Source organism: Passer montanus, unplaced genomic scaffold (genome assembly GCF_014805655.1).
Source record: "Passer montanus isolate IOZ18808 unplaced genomic scaffold, ASM1480565v1 scaffold3, whole genome shotgun sequence".
Classification (NCBI taxonomy): domain Eukaryota; kingdom Metazoa; phylum Chordata; class Aves; order Passeriformes; family Passeridae; genus Passer; species Passer montanus.
The window spans coordinates 4,955,153-4,979,039 of NW_024367707.1; the positions used below are offsets into that span (position 1 = coordinate 4,955,153).

Here is a 23,887-nt window from a genome sequence, read left to right on the forward strand (position 1 = left end):
AAGAGGTTAAGACAGGAGTTCTGTTCTCTTTAACAGAAAAGAAGCAGCTAAGTAGTTAATGGAATTTTTTTAAGTTTAGAGAATAAATCCAGTGCCCTACAAAGTCATCAGTGGAGTGACATCTGACACTGACAAACACATTCAAATTACTTCAGTTTTCACTGAGCAGTATCTGTTTCTTATTCTGGAAGGCCCTGGCACACACATGGGAGAACTGTTTTAAAGCACATGGGAACTGTTTGCATATCACTGAAGTACCTTCATAAATAGCATACTTGATGGTGGGCTTACAAGATGCATCAGTGACTAAGTGAGAAAGGAAGCAGAAAACCTCTACATGTTATTTCTTTTGTAGCATTTCATCCACAGAAAGCAAAGTACATTTTTATTGCTAAATTCACTGTGACTTCAGACAGCAATAAAAAGAATAGCTGAAGACTAACCTATCTTTTAAATTTTGATTGGAAGCTGCTGAATTGATTTTAAAAAATGATGTAAACAATGATTTCTGTTTAAGGATTGCACATACACAGCTGGAAATCAGTGAAATCAGTGTGCTATGGAACTTAGTGGGGCACTTAGAGTGGTCTGAAGTCATTAGCAATTAAATAATATATTGAAACAAAGTGTAGGTAAATAATGTGTTGAAATAAAACAGAGAAGCATAACACATGGCATATTATCTGACAGACTGAAAACAAAATGTTTTCCCAACAAGATCAGCCCTTGATCTTTTTAAATCAATCTACCAGTCACAAATCCAAAAAGCAAGTAAATATTTTGATTTTATAAGTAGCAAAACTTAAAGCAGAAACTTCAAAATCCTGTAAATTACTTTAGTAGAAAATCCCTACATGAAAGTCTTACTCCACATTTTTGAGGTTAAATCCATGATACACTGAAAAAAAGAGACATGTTTATAATGAAAACAAGTATTCAAACATGTCCATCTCCCTGCTGAAGTACTGGGTCCATGCAGACAGCATAATGGTAAAATTTTTTATCATCTCAAAAAAAAATATTGACAAAAAAAAGTTGTATGTTCTGTTCAGACCACAGGATCAGGTCACAAATTATTCACTACTCAGGAAAATCACATATATTTTAAACTTTACTCTTATCATTCATTTTACTATTTAGGGACACGTAATTAACTCTGATTGAAGCCGGTGAGATTTAGTGCACACAGTCATTTCCTGAGTGGGGATGTATTTGGCTCATGTTTACTTGATCAGAAACAGCTCTCAACAGTTTCTTTTTCTAGAAATAAAACCTTCTTTTCTTTGTGAGGCTAAACACACAGTATCTTATTAACAGGACTGCACACCTAATAAAATAGAAAAGTTACAAAATTGATACTTAAAATCTGATTGTTATCAAAAGTGCCAACAAATTTTCGGCAAAACCTTCAGCTGTTCAAAGTACCTGCTTTTGTGTCTGGCATTAAAACTGCAATGATCAAATTTGTTTCTTTCCTTAAACTCAAGTTTCATTTGCTTGTTTCCTCTCCTAACAACCTTGTTTTTACACCCCTACAGATTCCCTAATCTCTTTTCCATCGGGAGGACACAGCAAAATTTTTATCTTGCATGTGAACAGAAGCTCTCCAAGGCCAATTAGCAGCAACCACGGAAGACCACAAAGCCAGTAAGAGCATGAAAAAGAAATATCTTTGTTAACATTGTCAAAAAATGTCAAAAGATTCCAGTAAAGAAATTACAAAGGGCCTTATTAACCTTTCATGAAGGAGAGCTGAGAAAATTTTTGTCAAAAAGTTGACACATCACAAAATTAATGGTAACTACATGTTGAAAATAATTATTTCTCTAGGCCTGGGAACTCTCACTGACCTTCTTTAATGGGTGACCATAAGCCAGAAGTGTTATTGTCGTTTTCCAGATTTCTGTGAAACCCTGTGGTCATGCCTACCCACAAACCTTATGTTAACAAATGCCATGTGGGAAACTTTAGAATTTAATGCTGAAATGGTAATATTTCTAAAATATACACTTAAATGAAAATGGACTTGACAATTCATTAAAAATGGACTTGAATTCATTAAAAAAAAAAGTGAGATCAAAAGTGAAAGACTGTAAAATAAATGTGTTAAATAATGACTGATTTTCAGTGGAGTCTTTGATCCATGTCTTTATGACCCTTTCTGCTAACAGGAAAAAAAAAAGGCAAAAAAACCTATCCTATAACAAAATAATGGATTCAGCAGTCCTTGAAGAAGAAATGTGTTCTTCACTCTCAACCACCAGTATTAAAATTTAATGTCTGGAACAGTGAGTACATCTCTGTTAATGGAAATGACTGCAGCCACCAATTGTAATTATTGAAATACTGGAGTAATAAAATTGATATATCCATTTTCAAAACTTAGCAGTTATTTTGCACAGAATGGGCATGGTTAGAAAACACTAGAAAACACTTTGAAATCAAAAGGATACTGAAGATTTTTCAGCAGAGTGGTGCACTTGTGTAGAAAGAGTGCATTTTGTGAAAATGCAACCTTTCATGTTGTGCAAGCACATTGCTCCAGGTCCTGAGGATACTTTACACAGCTCAAGTTCAATTTATATCAAGGTTCCCAGGTGAGTTTGGGGCTTGGTTGCATGATGTACTAAATCTGTGCTTCCTCATAATTTCCATCTATTTTCTTCACAAAGGGATATGATGACAGGATTGTTACAGTGACTCTAACATACAGCTTGTGCTCACTTTTAAAGCTGAAGTAACACAGCAGGTAGATTGAAAGAATATTCAAGTGTGTGCTCAGCTAATACTATAGCAGTCAAAACACCTTTCTTAAACATGACATTTCCTCTTCATTTTCTTCTATAAACTAACAACTCTATGTCTGTACAATTTTATACTTGGCAACAGAAAACCAGTTCTCCCAGTCCAAAGCTAAACAAGTTACCACCCTAGGTAAAGGAAGAGTTCCAACAGTTTCAAAGGTAAAATAAGCTGGAGTACAAGGGTTTGAGCATCAGAACTCTTACCAGAAATTGTTCCTGAATTCTCGTCCTAAATAAGCCAAAATCCAAAATGTGGATGTAGCATGAATACACATGTGTGTTTACATGCAAAATTCCTTTTTGAACAACCTATGATCTCAAATAATGAGGAAGTGCTATATGTAAAAAGCCACCACTTGCAATACAGGAAGTTACAGGAGGTTAATACAGTATTACAAAAAAAAAGACCTCTGTCATCAGTCTTACTTCAATTCTGGGACTAAAGTAAAATTAGAGAGTTTTAGAGAGCTGTGCAGCACGAAAGCAGCATGTCATCACTTGGTAAATCTGAAGGGGTTTGATTGTTATATCTAAGAAAACTTTTCAAAGCTGAATTTCAAAGCTTATTCAAGTCTTGCCCTTATAATGAGAGAAAATTTCCATTCTGTATTTTTACTAAAAAAAATATGAGCTTCTGGTATATGCTTTTTTCAATAAAATTATATACTGAAACATAGTCTGGAAAACTAAGCTGAGAGCAAAAATATATATTCAGAAAACCCATCAATTTTAAATTGGACTTACCTACCATAGTAAATATTTTTCTTTCCTATGAAAGAATAAGCTCTTCAGCTGAAATTAGACTAAAGTAGTATTGAATTCTCAGCAAAATCAATGGCCACCAGAAATATTTTCATGGCTAAAAACAAAAGCAGATGCCTGAAAATCCTAAAATCAACAAATGGTGATTATCTTTATGAGATCAATGCTGTACCATATGTCGGTGCGCTCTCTCTCCTTCCAGGACCACTTGTTCTTCCTTTCTCATACTCATAGCAGTACAAAACTGCATCTTCTTCAACCACATTGAAGCGTTTCCGATATTCTTGGTCCAGAAAGGAGTTTGGAGATTCAGATCCTGTATGAACTGGCTTCCCCACTATATGTCTGCCAACATCGTCACAGGGGAGATTACCCTTTTCATCCCTTCAGTTAAAAAGAAAAGTTTTTCATATATTGAGATAAGACACTGATTTTTTTATACTGTGAATATTGCAATAAACACATGCTGAAACAGATGAAATCCACTCCACATCAGGATCACACAGCATATATGCATATGTGTGCATTTATATGCCAGTTACCTCACACATTTCTGTTTGTTCAGCTCTTTACTGATTTATCCATCTCACTGATTTCTCTTGAAAAGTATTATAGAAATAATTGATGTGTAGTTACTCTGTTCATTTTTCTTGGTTTTTTTTCTGGAATCTACCTAGCACTTTGCAATTTAGGGCAGAGGAGCAATGCTGGCCTTACATTTTTGGCCTTACATTGAATACTTTTAAGACATGGCTACCTGACACAGTTTTGCACAATCATTTCAGGTCTACAAGTTGAAAAGGTACATCCATGCAGTTTCACATACAGTGTGCAGCAACTGCTTATCAGCTGCTACCCCAGGACAGTGCTCACTTTGCACTTTGTGTCAGATCTCCATGATCTTTTGCTTTCCTCTACCCCTGCCCCACTCTTTGAAAATGGAAATTACTTAAAGGCATCAAACAAGAGAGCAAGCAGTGCTGGGTCAGGAGTCCTTTCTTGCACTAGATGAACCAGGACACATTAGTAAATATTGAGATAAGACACTGATTTTTTTATACTGTGAATATTGCAATAAACACATGCTGAAACAGATGAAATCCACTCCACATCAGGATCACACAGCATATATGCATATGTGTGCATTTATATGCCAGTTACCTCACACATTTCTGTTTGTTCAGCTCTTGAACACTGATTTCAAGATTTCTCTTGAAAAGCATTATAGAAATAAAATTGATTTGTAGTTACTCTGTTCATTTTTCTTGGTTTTTTTTCTGGAATCTACCTAGCACTTTGCAATTTAGGGCAGAGGAGCAATGCTGGCCTTACATTTTTGGCCTTACATTGAATACTTTTAAGACATGGCTACCTGACACAGTTTTGCACAATCATTTCAGGTCTACAAGTTGAAAAGGTACATCCATGCAGTTTCACATACAGTGTGCAGCACCTGCTTAACAGCTGCTACCCCAGGACAGTGCTCACTTTGCACTTTGTGTCAGATCTCCATGATCTTTTGCTTTCCTCTACCCCTGCCCCACTCTTTGAAAATGGAAATTACTTAAAGGCATCAAACAAGAGAGCAAGCAGTGCTGGGTCAGGAGTACTTTCTTGCACTAGATGAACCAGGACACATTAGTAAATGTGCTGCTACAACTGCCTGGAGATGGCTACAAAAGGCCTGATCAGACAGTCATTTCTGGGCAGAAAAATGAAAGTAGTCGAGAGAGAAGTAGATATTCAAGAGGTAGTCAAGAGACAAACTGGGCCATATGCCTTTGTTGGAGTCCTCCAGCCCCTGTGAACTTCCGTAAGAGTTCCAAGCTGGCCAGCATGCTGACCCCTACTTCACCTGGCACCTTGAGACTCCATCTGAGGAGCAAGCAAAGCCTCCTCATGGCACCCAGGCAGCCATGAATGTTGAGAAAAGGCCACCCTGCCTCGTGTGACAGAGCAGCATCACAAACCCCCACTGATAGTACACTCACTTTGGCCAAGCTTGCTTTCCCAGAGCGGGATGGTGTTGGCTTAGTGAGGGAGGCTGGTGCAGCCCCAGCAGGGCTGTGGGCTCTCCTCCAGTCACAAAGAACCTTTCTGTGGTGACAGAGCTGGAGACCCCAGCAGGTAACACCATGGAGACTGACATAAACCAGCCAGATGCTAATGGATGCTGCAACCACCATCAGGGGCTGGCCCAGGAAGGCAGTGCAGCGTGGCCTGGAGGGATCTTTACTGCAAGCACAGAGTTAATACAGAGCCATCAGGCAAACACCCTTCACCAGAGCCCTCTAGAGATGAAAGCTCCAGTTCCCATCCCCAAAGGTACTTGATAAATATGAGCAGGCACTAACACACAACCAGCCTTCCTAATCAGCCAGCATATGGCAAGTGCTGGTCCCTTTTTGTCATGCCATCCATGAGAGGATATGTCAGCAGCTGTACTGTCTGGGTATCATCACCAAGGCTTTGGGGTTTACAATTTACATCAAAATATCAAGTCTTTTCCTCTATTCCAGTAACAAAAGGAGGTTTGATTGTTTGCTTTTCTTCCTTTGGAATGGCAACAACAAACTGAGAAACAGATGTTGAGCAGTTTGATAATACCCAAAATACACACATGATTTAATATAGTTAATCATGGGCAAAAAACCTGATGAAATGCCCAAACAAATTATTCAGAAACACTGCACCCTACGTGACAGGTGAAATCAAGAATAGTCTGTTTGGATTAAGCTGATGAAAAAATTCAAATGTACCAAGGTTAATCTCTACAAGATTACAGCTTGTACTAATATGTATTATAAGATTTAATCTGAATTGGTCCAAACTACTGTATTATCATCATGATTTAAGAGATGCTATTAAAAATAATCAAAATTCATTTGGAAGTTCTCAATTTCTAGAGCAGAAGCCAAAACCTGAAGAGTAGTAAATGTTTAGCAAAAGTAATTTAAAAATGAGGATACACTTCTTATCAAATAAAAATATGGTGATGGTAAACATAATCAGTTTCAGGAGCACTAGGTTTTTATCATATGACTACTACATTCAAAGAGAAACACCTAAGACTGGTGTTTGGTTGAGTTTTTGTTCTGAGAAGCTGTTCAACATCTGTTTCTCGGTTTGTTGGGTTTTTTACCTCCAAAACATGGTATTAATATGGTATTATCTGCAGAGAAAACTAATAAATATGTATGAACAGAATGGTCAGTTACTTCACAAACATTTTTCATATCAAATTGTACTGTGAAATGGTCTTTTTTACCTTGGAACATAAGGTTCTGTTGGAGGAGGAGGTATGTAGAGATCCTGAAGGGCAGAGCTGTCTCTTTTTGTAGGTGTGCTGATAGTGCTGGATGGAGTAGCAACACTGCTTGTAGGGCTTCTAGGAATAAGAGGCTGGTTCAAAAAAAAAAGAGAGAAATAATCAGGATTATCCTTATATATTACACATTTTTATTTGTAAAAGCCAAAACCAGAATATAGTTCAGAAACTAAAGAAACAGCAGTTCTAACATTCTGTGTGCTTTTAAACTGACTAAAAACCCACTCATGCTAAGAGGACAGATCTACAAATGGACATGTATTGTACTTATAAAATTGACTCCTCTGACTGCATCTTTTTCCCTTTAGCACAGCAAGTTTATTGCCAATGCCTATAAAATCAGTGATCACTAGAGCTACTGGTGAAATCTTAACAAGTAAATAACATACAGAATCGAGTTAATTCCTTAAATAAACTAACATTGTAAAGAAAAAGTCTAGTGTTTACAGCAAAAGGTGCATAAGTAGGCATTAAATTGAATGTCAAGTCCTTCCATCTGCTCTACAGCTTAAGAATTAACCATAAATGCTTCAGCTTATGCCTGCAGATGCTGTTAAATCAGGTACTGCATCCTCAGAGCACACACGCTATCAGAGAATCAACTGGAGATTATTATTATTATTCTTCATTCCCCTAGGTACACTCCTCACAAAATAACATTTACTCACAAGTAAATAAACTGTACCCTCCTTGCAAAATAATCATGCATTCTAGCTATCATTACAGACCAGATAGGATCTTTCCTCTTAATCACATTTTTCACAAGATTTTCACAAGATTTTCTAAGTCTCTACAAAGATGCAGAAAAATCAAATGAGAAGAAAACTTTGATTGTTTTAGTCTACTTAATAACATGGCTGTCTAGAAACAAAAGCCTTGTGAGGCTTGGCTTGGTGATAACTAAACTCAGGCAGAAGAAAAAGAGCAGAACAGCAAGTACAAGAGTATCTTCATACAACCGAAAAAGAATCCAATATTAAAATATACCAAGTTTTGCTTTGAAAGAGTTTTTTCTCCTCAGTCTTTTTGGAAGTTTACTCCTTGAAGAAAGAAGTGCTGGGATTGAAGAGAGTTCACTATATCTAAAATTTCTGACCTTAGTAACTACTTAAAGACACAAAAATTTCACATTGTATTAATGGCAGAGAAGCTCTAAATGTGGACTGAATAGGTGCATAGAAAGATCCTTCTCCCAGCGCTATTGCCAATACTTTATGATAGCCCAAAAGGGTATTCCTGTGCAGAATAAGAAGTTATCATTTTCTAGATATTAATCTTGGCATTGCAGCAGAAAACCCAAGAAGTTTAAAGTAGGATCATTGCCAGAATGTTTGCCTTTCATCAGCTGGTGATAAGCAATACAAATCTATGCCTATCAAGCCAAGGCCCCACCACTGCGTCACTTTTCTACAAGCTGTACATAGGAACAATAAATATCACTAAAGAAACCTCATCCTTTAGCCAGTTACTGTCTTGTTTAGGAACAGAGCTGTGTTAGGTGCTATGTAGCTCCAACACAATAAAATGCATGCTTAAAATTTGCTTGTTAAAACTTTGCAAGTCCACCTTTAGAGCAGCAGCTACAAACTGACATGCATTTTCTGGGGTTGAATGTTCAAAATTTGTCTCCTATAAACAGTGATACTGCTTAACTCTTCTGTTGCTCATTAGAGTTAATGTGAGTATCCTACAGCCAGGCCAAAGAAAGACCGCCAGTATTTACAGGAAGGAAGGGAGAAAGACACACAAAAAACCAGACAGGTAAAAGACTTGACAACCACTAAAAACAAGACAAGTCTACAAAAATCAGAATAAAATTGGTGGCAAAAACAGGTCAAAAAACCCCAAAACAATCCAAAACAATAAAAAACACCCTAAACATCCCCCCTCTCTTTCAGAGAAACAAAAATCTTATCCTTTAAATTTTCATCTGTGACATTGTAGCCATAGATGTTTTTGAACCACTAACACAACAGTGTTTGTTACCCTTCTGACACCCTGCACTTCCATCACAAGAACACTTTGTGGCTTGCTGAGTAGCCTGTTGAATTAATTTGCATTGTAAACCACGGGGATTTTGTGATCTAGATCCTTAAGCCCAAGCTGTTTGCTCATGGCTCATACCAGCAGAAGCACTGAGAGGAAGACAAACTGTGTGGATGGGTTTGCTCTTCTCCATTTAGAGGAAGAAGACAAGCCTTTACTTTATCTGCATGAAAAGGGAAGTAAGAGGAGAGGGGGACTTGGAGATTGGAATTGTGCCAGTCAACATGAGCTTATGGTTTATCCTACTGGGAATTTGTTTATCTTACAGTAGGGAAAATAATGCTCAAGCATAATAGTGTTCTGGACTTACAAGAATTTGATGCGCCTCTGCTGATCCTGACAAGCTGCTGGAGGGCTAGAGGACACAGGGAAAGAATTTATCTTGTGTTACAGCCTAGAATACCTGGCTGCAACTATATTAATGATATTGCCCTAACTTCTGGAAAAAGGAAAAAAAAATATGATGAAGTGTGAGGAATCTGTTTGGTATAACACACAGCCCTGACATACAAGTCAGTTTGTCCTCCAAGGCGATTTGCTGGTTGATCCTGTAAATCAGTTTGGGTTTGGACATCTTTGACAAATGCATATTTTAGTTTACCTTTCAGCAGAGGAAGGTGGTTAAACAGTGAGTGCAATAGGGAGAAATGGCATTCAGTGTAACACAGAAAGCCACAAGCTATCCAACTTACTGAAGGCCAGTGGTTCCCTGTCAGACACTGTCAGAGGTGAAGACACAGTGGACTCTGTATGACTGTGGTACCTCACAGGATAGGAAAGTGAACTGACCCTCCCAGGGCACCTGGAGCTCCCAAGGGAACAGAAATCATAATCCAATCCAATCCACGTGGAGATACAATCCTGTAGGATTATCCCAAACATACTAGGATGTCTCATTTATTTTCAATATTTCTTTTGCATTGCCTAACTCAACTGCTTATTTTCAAAGAAACAGAAACCTCATCCAACCACAAAAAAGGGAAATCCTAATTTTAAAATAGTGATCCATTTAAAAAAAAAAACCAAAACCCAGTATTTATCATGACTACATCAGTAGCTCACTAAGAATTTTTACATGGTAAAACCATTTAAATGGTCTCTCCTGGTAGCAGCTTAACACACTGACAGCCTTGCTGTAACTACCACCTTGTGCTCTAGTTTTCATTTTTATGTACAGAACGAAAAAGTCTTCAGACCCCTCTGGTTGAAAAGAAAGTCTTCAGAATGTGGCCTAGATGTATGGTACATCTACATAGCATTTTGCATTGAAAATTAGAGACCTCACTGCTCAAGTCAATCTGGTCACGTGCAAGCAACCATCTCATGTAGCTCTCTGCTTCAATGGCAGCCACTCAGAGGGCCACAAGCAGGCACCTTGGACACAAAACCACATGCAGCTCCAGTCAAGTATTTCCCAACTGGATGCCTTGGATATCAGTGGCATCACTGATTTAATTCTCTTCCAAGGAGTAGACATTCTCCTGCTGCAGTTACTTCTGGCAGGCTGGCCAGGGCAAGTGGGATTGCTGAAACAGCAATAAAACAAAAACATTTTCAGGTCTAAAGAGTTGAGTACTTGGCCCATGGGAGAAGCCTGACAGAGAAATTTTGGAAGTTACATATTAAAACTGGAACAACCTAAAAATGTTCCACAGATGACCCTGCATCAATCTTAATCCACAATGACAGACACAAAATATGTAATTTAATGTATTTTGGAGTACTATTTCTCAAACATTTTGAATGCCCCACCATCCCTCTGGTTCATTAGTCTTTACAAAGCCTTCCCTAAACTGTTGCTTGGCTGCAGAACAGGAAACCAACCATCTTTACTTGGGAAAAAGGAAATCCCTGTCAGCACTGACTGACAGCACACAGGACTGACATCCCCTCTTCAGTGGCTGTTCTGTCCCTGCTTGGCTCTGCCCTGTGGTCCCCACCTCCCTCTTGCTAACAGGACCTGTTGCTGCTTTTTGCACTCCCAGTCCTGAAGAAACTGAGAGTGTGTCCCAATGAGTCAGCATATTCTTTTTGATTTTTCTATCTAAACAATTAATGTAATCAAATATTTAATATAAACTAAAATTCTTCTAAATGTTTTTCAAAACTCTTTGAACCTTTCATTAACACCCTTGGAAGCTGCAATGTAAGTCTGAGAAACATTGCTCCAAAAAAGACATACAGGTTTTCAAAATATAAGCAAAGTTAATACAAAATTTTACATTTCATTGTCTTTATACAGTATTTGCATCAATAAGCAGATTTTATGACCAGTATATTTTTCATATTGGATCAAAATTACAATACATTGAACAAAATGTTTCCAATAAAATACACTTTTTATAATAACAATCATGACATTAAAAAATGAGATACTGTAACTAATTGAGTCAGAGTTCATTTTTACAGTGCTACAAAGAATGCCCAGTTCCCATGCAGTTAAAAGACAACTAAGTAATTTAAAAGCAAACAATTTATTCAAATTTAATAATTAAAAAGGGTAGGATTATTAGATCTAGTCATAAATGATGAAAACAGTATATAGCATTGTGTCTACAAGAATGAAGAAGGCAATATAATCAAATAACAAAATATACTGAATAAAAGTAATAAAAGAAGCATTCAAAGGACTTGTTATTGTTGCCTTTGCTTCTTAGGAAAATGAAAAGCTGACTATATAACAGTGGAAATATGATGCACATCTAATCCAAAACAAACTCTGTTTAAAAAACTACAGATACTGAGCTGCTGGTGCTTTTAAAACAGTACAATTTAATCAAATACAAAACAGTACAGCAAACTATATACAAAAGGTGACATTCAAAAAGGCTTGGTGAAGAAGGGGTCAGAAGGCTTTTTTCCAAGTCAACACAGCAGATGTGGCTGGCAGCTGGACCTGCCCCATCCTCAGTGCCATGAGGAAGAGCCTTCTCACTGACACCAGCCACGTGCACTCCAAATTAACAGAAGCGTGGCACAGGTTGCTCCAGCACTCTTTTTCTGCATTGAAAAAGAACTGGATGAAGAGTCTTCCACACTGTAATAAAGTCCATTTTCTTTTGAGTAATTAACAAAGCATTTTCCAGAAGACAAAGGAGGACTTTGCAGTAAGTTCTTGCTAGTGTGCTGCCAGTGACTTACAAAATTTCATATGCTCTGAGAATCTTCACTATTGAACTTTCCACCTTTATTCCAACAGCACTTGAAGGGGCCTTCCTTTGAACCTCCCCAGAACAACACAAAGTGGAAAGGAGAAATAAAACAGACAATCTAGAGTAGAGGAAATTTATTTCTGTTAGGTTTTGAACTGGACAAAAGTTTGGAGAGTTCAAAGATAAAATCACCTCTATGTCAAACAAGGAAAATAAAAAAAGGGTTAAAGTTAATTGGTTTGTGCAGTAGCATGTGCAGTAGCAGTCAGAAATACAAATATTGCAAACTGCAATATCAATCGAGGTTCTCACACAATGGATCAGCCTATCAAAAAAAGTAACTGAAAGGCAAATTTAGTAAGGTTTGTCTTGCAGGCATAACACCTTAATATTTCTGGTACAATACCATATTAATAAATACTTTCAATTTTGCAAAAGTCAACCACTAAATTCCCCAAGGCCACAGCTACCTAATTCAACTGTTGAAAAAGCAGTTACAAAAAACACAGGCTGAAAAATCCCTTGACTTCACAGATTTGGACATCATTCTAAAATGCATCATGGGAGAACCTTGATTACCAGTAAGAGGTTGGATACTGATGGATATTAAAACAGACAATCAACTCACCAAAAACACACACAAAAAAAATCCCCAATCAAGCAAACAGCACTTTCTTTAATCAGGACACAAAGGGGGAAAAAAAAAGGAGTTTTTTATTTCTGTACTGATTGACCTTAGAGCTGGAATTAGTGCTCTTGTAAATACAAACTCATTATATAATGGTGCATGGTATAGCCAAAGGCTAATTGCATTATTTTACTGTACATCAAACCATTCTGTTTCAGGATGGCTACACCAGATGCATAATTCTTCTTCTTCTTCTTCTTCTTTATTTCTCTCCCCTAACCTTTCATATTTATTCTAAGGATAAGAATATTTATGAAGAGACTTAATATAAGTGTTTCTGCTAAAGAGGAAAAAAACCTCACAAAGAATTAAGAATTAATCAATAATTATGTAGCCTGCATTTAACTCCTGGCAAGATTACAATGTGAAGGCAGAGCTGTTCAAAGTAAACCGATCAAAACTCTAAAATGTATTTATGCCAATTAAAAACAAGTTAACATCTGAATGATCTAAAGGCATTTTCCACACTTGGAGACTGTGAATGTTTGGCTGGCATATGGCTAACCTAGACCACTAACAGTGGGCAGAAAGCTCTTAAACATTTTATTATCAGTTTATAATTTAACTCCTAGGACACCCTGTCACCCACACACAAACCAGCTCAATACACTGGTGGTACCTGCACTGCCTGAGCTGGGACACTCATGGAGCACTTTCCCATCTCACAGGCATATTCTATTATCTCCATTAAGCCTAGTTTGTCATGCAGCTGCAAATGGCAAACTTCACCTTCTTAAACAGAACTGTGGACTGAACAAGCTGAATGTCATTTACCAATAATGCCTCCACATTATTCACTTTAAGCTCAAATAAAGTTTCAGAAGTTCTCAATTTAAACATCACAATGTAAATTTTAACGTAAATGAGTCCTCTAATTTAATACACTGAAATATTTATCTTCTACACCTATGGCAACACCTGTTACACACATTGATTGGTAGGATGCATACAAAAAACACAAGTCTGATTTTGTGTCCTTCTCCTTACGTTAGGGCAAACTTCCACCTTCCCACCTCATTCATCACAATATGAACAGGTTGTGACACCACATATTTTCCTGTGTTCACTCTATTTGTAGAAACAAAAAGACCACAGTAGTCTTTTTGCTGATCCTATTTCCCATTTTATCAGAATTTCACTCTATAATCTATATCTCACTCTATAATCTTTTGAATATTTTATACTTCCAACCGCAGTATTACTGAGTCACAATTTTCTTATAGCTTGTGTCTGCTGAATAATACATATAGTTCAATTAACTTAACTCTGGGATGGCAGCACATTTGTAACACACTAATATTTCAAGATATCCTGATACGGAAAAACAAATTAGCATAACCTCCCCTGCTTGCAAAGCTGATGTTAAGCACTGCTTTCCTTTATGTTTTTTGGTATTTGCTATCACTTTCCTTCCTCTCCTCTCACATTACATCCCAAGCTTATTAAAGAATAGCCCCTTTATGTGAATCAGGAACATAGAAATAGTTAAATAAGAAATTTCAGAACAGCCATAGTATCAAACTGCAATTGTTACACTTAAAGTTTTTATGAAGATTTTTTTTTCAGACAATTAGTTAAATAAAGATAATTTTTTCATATTTTAACAGCTATGAAATTACACTGCACTTGGACTTATTCTGATGCTAGTTATTGATAAAATATACAGTACTGATATCACAATTAGGCTACACTTAAACTTCAACATCAGCTGACTTAACATCTGTTCAACTCTGATCTGCATAAATGAACAACAGAAATTTCCACATCATGCATCTTCTGAAGTTTGCACTTCACCCTGGAGCTTTGTCCACGCTCCGCCTACTTAAGAAAACTGTTGTTTCTCACATTAAAATTATAAATTACAACAGACACACATATGCCCACTGCACACGTAACTGCAGAATGAGGTTCTGGCCTTTTCCTGGTGTTGTGTTTGATCAAATCAGAATCATATCACCATGAGCCCAGAATTATATCTGTAATGTTTAACCGTAGCTCTATTTGTGCTCATATTAGCCTTTAAAATATTAATATTTTTCATGCTAACAGCAAGAACTGACCCTCCCACCCTCAATACTCCCATTTCCCTCCGTTCCCCAAATCTCTAAGACTACAGAAAATCACTGTCTCGGGTCAATGTCATCCAGTATAGGTAATCCACATTCAAACTAGCTGTCCAGATTCCATTTATCATCAAATGCAGAGAAAGAGGCATGTGCAGGGGCAAATTCACCCAATCCTAAAGGCAGGTCAGTGGAAAACAGGCCAAGATGAATGAAGCAGTAATTACTAATGCATTTCTGCTGGCCAAAGGGAGTTTAAATGAGAAACCTGAATGACATGTAGATATTTACATAGCAGATATAAAGTTAGATAAGTTGAGTAAGACCCAAGTACCTGTCAGAAACTTTTGATGTGGGGTCTGCAGCATAATTATTCTGGTAATAAATGATAAAGTGAAGCAAAATGGAGTACTTAGGAGCCTGGCCCAATTCACCTGAAAAAACACCAAACTTACCCAAGCTCAGCATTTAGACTGAAAGCATCAGTCCCCATTTAAAGCAATGACCTGTATTCTACATTTGTATTTATATTCTCACTAAAGCTATGGAAAAAATGCAGCCTTCAAGTATAGACATTCATACACTCATTTCATACATCCAGATTTACAACTTTATCTTCAGATACTAATTTCTGGTTGAATGTTTTTGCCACATGTTTTTGTGTATTTAGCTCTTTATAACTGAAAGGCCAAAACACCTCAATCATTTAAAATCCTAGTTTCAAAGACTTCAATGCATTTCATCATTATATAAATATTTATACACACACACATATACACACACACGAAAGAAGTTCTTTATGGCATTCATTTTTAATGTATCTATTAAAATTTCAAATGGCATAAGACCATAATGCATTTCATCATTATATAAATATGTATACACACACACACATATACACACACACATGAAAGAAGTTCTTCATGGCATTCATTTTTAATGTATCTATTAAAATTTCAAATGGCATAAGACCACATATAATCGCAGTGGCATTTGCATATCCCATCTTCATTTTGTCCAAACTTTGCAGAAGTCTTTTCTCTTTCATATGTACTCAATTTTTAATTGGAACTTTTAGTGTGGTAATAAAAATGTCACAAAGAATGCACTCTTTATGCAAACAAAATAAATCTCTAAACAGTATTCTGTTTGAACTGAATGGAAAAATGGATTATTGTTGGTTCCGTCAGTTAGTTACATGCCTTCATCAGTCTGAACATAACTTTTACTTCCTAGAGTAATCCATCACAGTGACATTTTATCCTAGAGATAAACACGAAAGCTTTCATGAAGCCATTCCACAGCTTCCAGCATGTTGCAGTTTTACTAAAATTACGTGCCCAGCCAGATATCCTGTGCTGTGCCTCCTTATGTGCAAGCCTTCAGTCAAAGAAACTTTGACACAAATACAGCTTTGTTTACATGAGGAAATTTTGATGGTCAAGTGGTTAACTGAATACAATCACCTTATAAATTTTCCTATAACTCTATGAGTGATCAAATGGAGAACTCAAACATTTTTATCCCCTTTTTTTTTGAGGTTATACTGTACTGAGATCTTCACAAGAAATCAATTTGTGAAGTATGTTTGTCTCTCCTTAGATAGGAAAAATTAGCTGAGACTTCTTTTCTGCATTGTAGAACACTGGGATGATTACTTTTTAACTTTGAAAAGTTCTAACATGTTTAATTTCAATTAAGCCTATGAGAACAAACTGCAGAGAAATAATTTCAGAAATAATTTTTCAAATATACAAGAGTAAATCCATATGCTGCTGAGGATGAAGCACAATAAAGCATCACTGAGATAATCTATAGTTAAAATGATGGTGTATGACTTATGATTAAGCTTCATTACCTGCAGAGCAAGGGGCTTCCATCTCATATTTTTCAGTAAAGCTGGTGCTGAGGTAAGCATGCTCTGAGGTCGCTTTTTCAAAGTTAAGATAACACCACTCGGATCCTCTCGTAGTGCATTCACCAAATTTTTCAACTGCCACCCCACCTGGTAACCAGTAAAATCATTACAATAAAATTGAGGTACATTATTCAATATGTAATGTTCCCTTTTTAAATAAGATTAGTAAATAACATAAAGGAGTGTATATATATATATCATAAAGGAGATTAACTCTAGAAATGTCGAAACTTAATTACTGCATAAAAATCACATAAACTAAAATAATTATTATAATGCATTGAGATGAATATGCATAATTTCAGGTTTTAGAATTAATAAACTACTGTTACTTCACTGCAAATACACAATTAAATCTCAAGGTGTTTTCAAACTTAGCTCTGGTACACAGACTTTAGAGACTATAAAGTTAAAAAGCCCTGGCTTTTGCATTGACAGTTCATTTCAAAACAGAGCATTTTGTACTTTGTGTTTACTATTCAAAGTCCACTAACCAGATGTAGCCATTCACTACTACTTCATGCACCTAATGAAGTCACAAACCAGCTCAGGAAAACCTATTCTTCACACTGCTATAAAAATGAAGTCAGTATCACAAGGCCTTTTTTAAAATAGTGCTTCTTTCATGATGATTTCAGAAACAAATACAGTAAATCAGTGACAGAAATGTAGTCCAGTCATTACATATTAGCCCAAAATAATTTTTTCCTAATTTAATTACAGTATTTTGAAATATTTCAAAATTAAACCTCGATTAAAATGGAGCGCAACAAGTTTCTATTTATAAATGCAAGATAGAACTTTCTGAATAATTTATTTTGCATTTTTGGGAAAACTATTTCAAATACTAAAACACTTTAAGTAATGAGAATGGTTTTAAGTCTGAATATGGCCTAATTACAAGGTACCTATTGCAAAATGCTTTAGGGTAGTAAAAGTATTCTTTTTCAAGTTTGGCACCTAGACTGGCAATACACAGAATCATATATCCCTTCAAAATCTTGGTCTGCAGCCTCACAAAGTGATAATTTCTGTAAATTTGACAGCTTTTCTACCTTTTTTTCCTCTGTCCCCCACCCTCTGACCCACTAAACAAAGAAGTACATTTTCCTAATTTGTAAATGATCACAGTTATGGATATTTTCCTTCTTTCACAATTTGTACAAGAACACTGTCAAGAAGAAAATTATCCAAATCCCTTCAAAATCTTGGCCTGCAGCCACACAGAGTGATAATTTCTATAAATTTGACAGCTTTTTTTTTCCCCTGTAAATTTGAAAGCTACTTCTTTTTCCTCTGTCCCCCACCTGTGCCTGGCTAAACAAACAAGTACATTTTCCTAATTTGTAAATTGTAAATGATCACAGTTATGGCTATTTTCCTTCTTTCACAATTTGTACAAGAACGCTGTCAAGAAGAAAATTATCCAGCTGAGAGGAGGAAAACCAAAGATCTAGAACTTTGAAGTGATAAGGTTATTTTACATTTGAATAATACATTTGAAAAATTGAATTAGCAGTGTGAACAAAGAGCACAGATGTTCCTTATCACTGGTGCAGTGCAACATGACACAAACATATGTTACCTATAGTTAAGCGAGATAATGACATGTAGGTTGTTGCTACTTTTTTTGTGCCTCATTCCCTATTACACCAAGCCTCACTTTGCTTAGAGTCATTTCTTTTAAGAACTGCTTCTCCCAAACAAGCCACTTCAGCCAACACTGTTTTTATAAACAACCCTGAATCCCACACATGGCTCAAATCCCATCACCCTTTCTTCAGCTCCTACCTGTCCTGTTTCCAACACAGCAAAGCCCAATATATCCAGGATGCACTTCTACAGTAAGATTATTGTATGCAAAGAAAAAGGGTATTGATAACATACATTTTTACAGAACATTTTTCAGCTTTCACAGAAAAATTCCAAGCATGCTGAAATCCTTATTTTCAATCCCATGTACTAGGCATATGGCTATTATACTCTGAACAAAATGAAACATTAAATTAACCAATTCTATCTCAATTTCCACATCCCAGTGAAGTTTCCATTGTGTTTCAACAGCATTTAAACAAAATATCTTCAAGCCCAAGCTTTGTGTGTAAGGACACTGCATTATTTAAAAAAAGCTTGCTATTTACAACATTGTTTTATTATTTTAGAGATTTCCATCTCTGCTTAGAAGCAATATATTCCCCACAGTTACATAACTCCACTGTGGGCCTATATGAGTTTCATTTTCTAACCAAAAGAAGGAATCATTGGCCTACAGTTCATGTAAGCTATCTCTGTGCCTAAGGTACTGCACACTGTAATGTGTGTAACCCTAATGCAACAACTGAAGAGGGATTTGTGGAGCAGAATCCTTCTGCTGAACAAAGCAGCACAGGGAGCCTTGAGGAGAACAAGATCTGATCTCAGTCATGGAATCAGGATGTAAAGTTTTTCCCAATTAAGTTGGTAGGATACTGCATGTGAAAACTGTACTTTAAAGCCATCTGTTTCTCACTGAAAATACAAATAAAATTGTGGCTTTTTGGCTATGCTAGCATTTTAAAAATTATTTTAAATGCACTTTCATACTTTGCAGAGATAAACTGTCTCATGTATTTGAAATATGCATTACACATTGTAATCAATGGGAGATTATCTAGTCTCTTCATAAGAGTTTGGGGGATTAAAGAAAAAAATAGCTTCAAAGCACTAAATCTGATGTATTTAATTTAGAAGCTCATGAATAAAAACAATTTAATTTTTCACAGTGAAATTCTGAGTTTACCATAAATTCAAATTAAGTCCATCCTCTGCTTTTATCTAGTTCCCTGACAAAAGTTTTCTGGCTGTTCAGACAGGCCTTGATGGCCTCTCGTAATCTGTGCAAAAAGAACTAAACTGGCCTAAGATGAACATCAATGTCCACACAAGAGGTCTGTTTTTCAGTTCCAACATAGTTCAGATCCTCTCAAAATTCATTCTGACACAGACAAAACAATTTTTTGAGGAGGTCAGGCTGCAAAGCGGAAAAAGCAGGGACTATATCTGGAACTGAAAACTCTTTTTCAGAATTCCACTTCAGCGACCCTTTAACTACAATTTGGCTTTATTCTCTCTAACATCTCCTTTCTTACTATCACAGTTAAAAATTTGCAACTCCTAATCATCAAATTTTTTGGGCAGAATTTTCTAAGTTCCTATCATATCCTTGCCCATGTACTGCAAAAAAGGACAGTAACAAAAAAGTGTCAACACTGGTTTGAAAATTCAATATATATGTAAGAGGACTGTATTAGCAGACAGTTTTACTTATAGTAAAATAACCTGAGCAATTAATTTTGAAAATAGCGCACTATGCTGGCCAGGTGGCCATTTTTATGGGCCAAGGAAGTTACTGTTGCTTGCTTTAAAATAAATTTACATGGTTAAACTAGTGCCACCTAGAAGCAGCAGTCAGGAGAGGTGTCTCTGATGGCCGCCTAAGCCCAGTGCTGGCTTTTGCTGCCCATGCCTGAATCCCTGAGCAGCTCATGGCTACAGGGAGGGACCAGGACAGCCACTGGTGCCCTGAGGGGTCATGGTGAGATGGATTTGCCAACACGACAGCAGCTCTGCTGCAGGAGTCTGCCAGGGCAGGGAGGGACAGAAGGGGTGACCCACACCTAAGGACTGATGGCCAAGGCCAGATCCACAGTGCTGCTGGGATGGCACGGGCAGGACACCACGCTCCCAAAGGGAAGGGAACATCAAGCAGAGACACAGCCTGCACACAGGGTGCCGACAGCACCAGCATCAGGCCACCTCCTCACTTCCCATTCATTCTGCCACTACATGCCCAGGGACTGTGGCCAGGCTGGGAAGCCTCACCAGCGTGCTCCAGAGTCACTCAGGACACCCAGGTTGCTTCAGCAGGGCAAGACTGGCACACGGGAGGGAGCCCTGCACAGCCCTGACACATCCTCCTCATCTCCTTGCCAAGCACCCACTAACCCAAAACACAGCAAGCTTCAGCAAAGGGTGCTGTTAGAGGTCCCCATCCAACACCTGTTAAAAAACATGCTTCTGAGCAAGTTGAGATACATTTTAAAAGATCTCTATGCTTCTTTGGCTTTCAGCAAGCACATCTGGATGACACTATTACAACAGCCTGAAATTAAATTTTTATTTTTAATTTCTATTCTAAATTGTCAAGAATTTCAATTTTAAATAATTAAAAGTTGCTCTTAAATAGGTTTTTTCCCCCAAATGAATCTGTCTCCACCCTTATGACAAGCTTAGAAGATGGGCAATAATCTTCCTTTGTCCGAAAGTAAGCATGATCATTTATTCAATCTTTTTTTCCACACAGCTGCACTCATGACAGTATTCCCATATTCCTGTGCTCATTCATGAGTAGTTCTGTATTTTATGATCCAGGAAGTAGATCTGTAAAGTATTAATATACAGGCAGCTCAAATACAATTGGATGGCCCTACACCTATTTTTAGGATGCTATGAAATAACCTACAGTCTGAAAAATCTACAACTTGTAACCTCAGGAAACAGCTACATCACTTAAAAACAGTGTGCAAATCCAGTACACAGAGAAACTACATCATTGAGAGAGTGGAATAACAGCCAAATGGTAAACAGAACTCAGTCCTTATTTTTACAGGCATAATTATATTCTAAGGGACCAGAGTCCCATGAAAGTTAATGAAAGCTTTCTGCATCCATGAAAAGAAAATGGATATTTTTTTCCCTTTACTTTAATAATTTCCTGACTTGAAGATTTTGAAAAGGTAAAAGTAGCAATATCTTTACACTTTTGAAGGAAAAATAATACCTTGCTGCTAAATATAATCCGCTAAGGCATTTTCTAACTATGCGAACATGCAAAATCCACTCTAGTGTCTAATTTGAAAAAGTTGGTGGACTGGGAAGATCACCAAAATTCTTTTTCTTTCAATGTTGCCTGTAATTAGTTGTATGCACCCAGAGTACTTTGACTTATCAACATTTCTGGCTTCAACTTTTACTCACTCTTCACCTAAAAAAAACCTGAACAATTTATAGGAGCAAAAGTGCATTCACCTTAAGAAATAAGTTTTTTTAAGACTTCCATATCAAACACCACCTTGCATTTAATGAAAAAAAAATAGTGCACAAGAAAAAAATCCCCAACACTGCACTTCAAATAACAAATATTAAACATAGCACATTGTTAAGCAACTCAGAATCTGACAAGAAATTCAACAGCATCATGCTGTTAAATTACCAGACTGCTTTCCACGAACACTGGCCAGAAACAAGGGCAGTCAGCTGCTAGCCCCATGAAACAAATGTTAGTAGCAAGTATCTTCTTCCCTTCCCTGCAGATGCCTGAAAAGGCAAAAAATTAATAGAAAGCCATAGGTCTTCTGTCTCCAGAAAATGTAACTGGTGAGGAAACCACAAAATGATGTTTACAGCATGGACCACCACAGAGATGAGAGCTGTATCTCTATGCAGCAGGGGAAGCAGTGTCAGGAGAGCAGGAGATGTCTTTTCAGGGATTTATCCAGGCTCTTAACCATTATGCAAGAGTGGATGCTATTATCATGCTAGTTTTTCTCCCAAAGAGGAGAGGTTAATAATATTGTGATTGCATAGGCTGCAATTCTAATTAAAGAGTATCTTGGCTACATTATTTAAATCAATGCAATTCTAATTCAACGTTAAAAGTCAGTTCTGTGCATCCTTAAAATGTCACTGATCATACTGCACTGTATCATTGCCCAAAGTCACACCAATACAGTTTGTATGTAAAGTAGATTGAAAAAAATATCACATCTCTTACTTGAATAATTCCTGATATTTCACTAAAACTTTTGCTTACTACCACCAAACCATAAAATAAGTGATTTTTAAATTCATTTTTGGCTATGTATGCTAAAGATCACAATTAAGAGACTTTCTCAAGAAGGAACTAAGTTAGGATCAAATTGAGTTGAGTGCAGAAATCACTACTTCTCATTAAACTGCCCTAAACACATTTCCTTGTCAGAACATGTATCTGAACCACAGCTTACCTTCCACAAGTACAGCAAAGTACCACCATAATTCAACAACTTGAAAATATTAGTAACATGACTACAGAGCACCTCAGTATAGGAGGCAACCATCTGTATTATCCATGGGGGAACTAAAAATTTGATTTATCCAGAAACAAAGAATCTGATTTGCAATGAAGCCTGGACACTGTTTAATAGCAATGCTTACCTTTCGTTTTGTACTGATACAATCAACCTTCAGCTCATAGCTACCCCATTGTTTTGCTTTTGAGTCATTGCTAGTACAACATCCTAGAACAAATAAATGAGCATATTTGTTGCAAGAGCAGACTCCAACTTTATGGGTTTGATTACATTTTTTACAGACATAAAGGTCAGTTACTAGGTACAATTTCTGAGGAAGAAGGGTGTCATTTCCCCATTTTAGGGTATGGCTCTAAAAAAATGGGGCTGGTTCCAGTTCAGATTTTTGTACCTCTGATATTCAAAGCATTTTCCTTCACTCAGGTACCTGCAGTGACCGGCTGTCTGCAGTGTGGCAATAATAAGGCATCTGTCTCTTCAACCAGGAGCACAGATAACCAGAAAAGACAGCTACTGGCAGTTTGGAAGGTTTTCACTCAACCCTCCATCTAGTTTCAGAACATGGATCTCAGCACTATTTATCCTCAGAAGGACTAAACTCTGTCTTTCAAATACAAAGATGTCTCAAGCACCAAGACGTGCATAACTTCCATGGGGGCAAAGCACTGTGCTGATGGGACTATGCAAGCACAAACCCTAATCATACAACAGGCAAGAAACCTTCAGGTCCTTGCACTGGGATATGGGAAATGAGGGCTCTGGTCCCAGTTCCCAGACACCACTTTTTTGTGTAATATAAATACAATACAAATAACACACACTGCAGAGAGCAGGGTCTGGGAGCACTGTTGTGATGAGCAGGCCTTTGTCTTCAGCAAGGACACAGAAATTAAACTCTTATGAACAAAGGTGCTGCCACCAGAGTCCTTGCTTGGCCTCATTTCCAAGAGTTTCTAGGAAATACATGGAGAGCCCAGCAGGCCTTCTGGCAAAGGACAGTAGCTCCCCAGCCTAAG

General features: G+C 37.1%; 1 protein-coding gene across 6 annotated transcripts in view; it reads right to left on the bottom strand.

Annotated features, from left to right (window-relative positions):
* CNKSR2 (connector enhancer of kinase suppressor of Ras 2) overlaps positions 1-23,887 on the bottom strand; it is a 206,460-nt gene that overhangs the window by 76,601 nt on the left and 105,972 nt on the right. For 4 of the 6 annotated variants that reach the window (XM_039714275.1, XM_039714274.1, XM_039714279.1 and 1 more), the window contains 3 exons: positions 16,702-16,848; positions 6,835-6,968; positions 3,739-3,950 (listed from right to left, as the gene is read on the bottom strand). In XM_039714275.1, the coding sequence (XP_039570209.1) occupies positions 3,739-3,950; positions 6,835-6,968; positions 16,702-16,848 (493 nt within the window). The remainder of the gene's footprint in view (positions 1-3,738; positions 3,951-6,834; positions 6,969-16,701; positions 16,849-23,887) is intronic. The other 2 variants (XM_039714276.1, XM_039714277.1) reach the window with 1 other exon arrangement.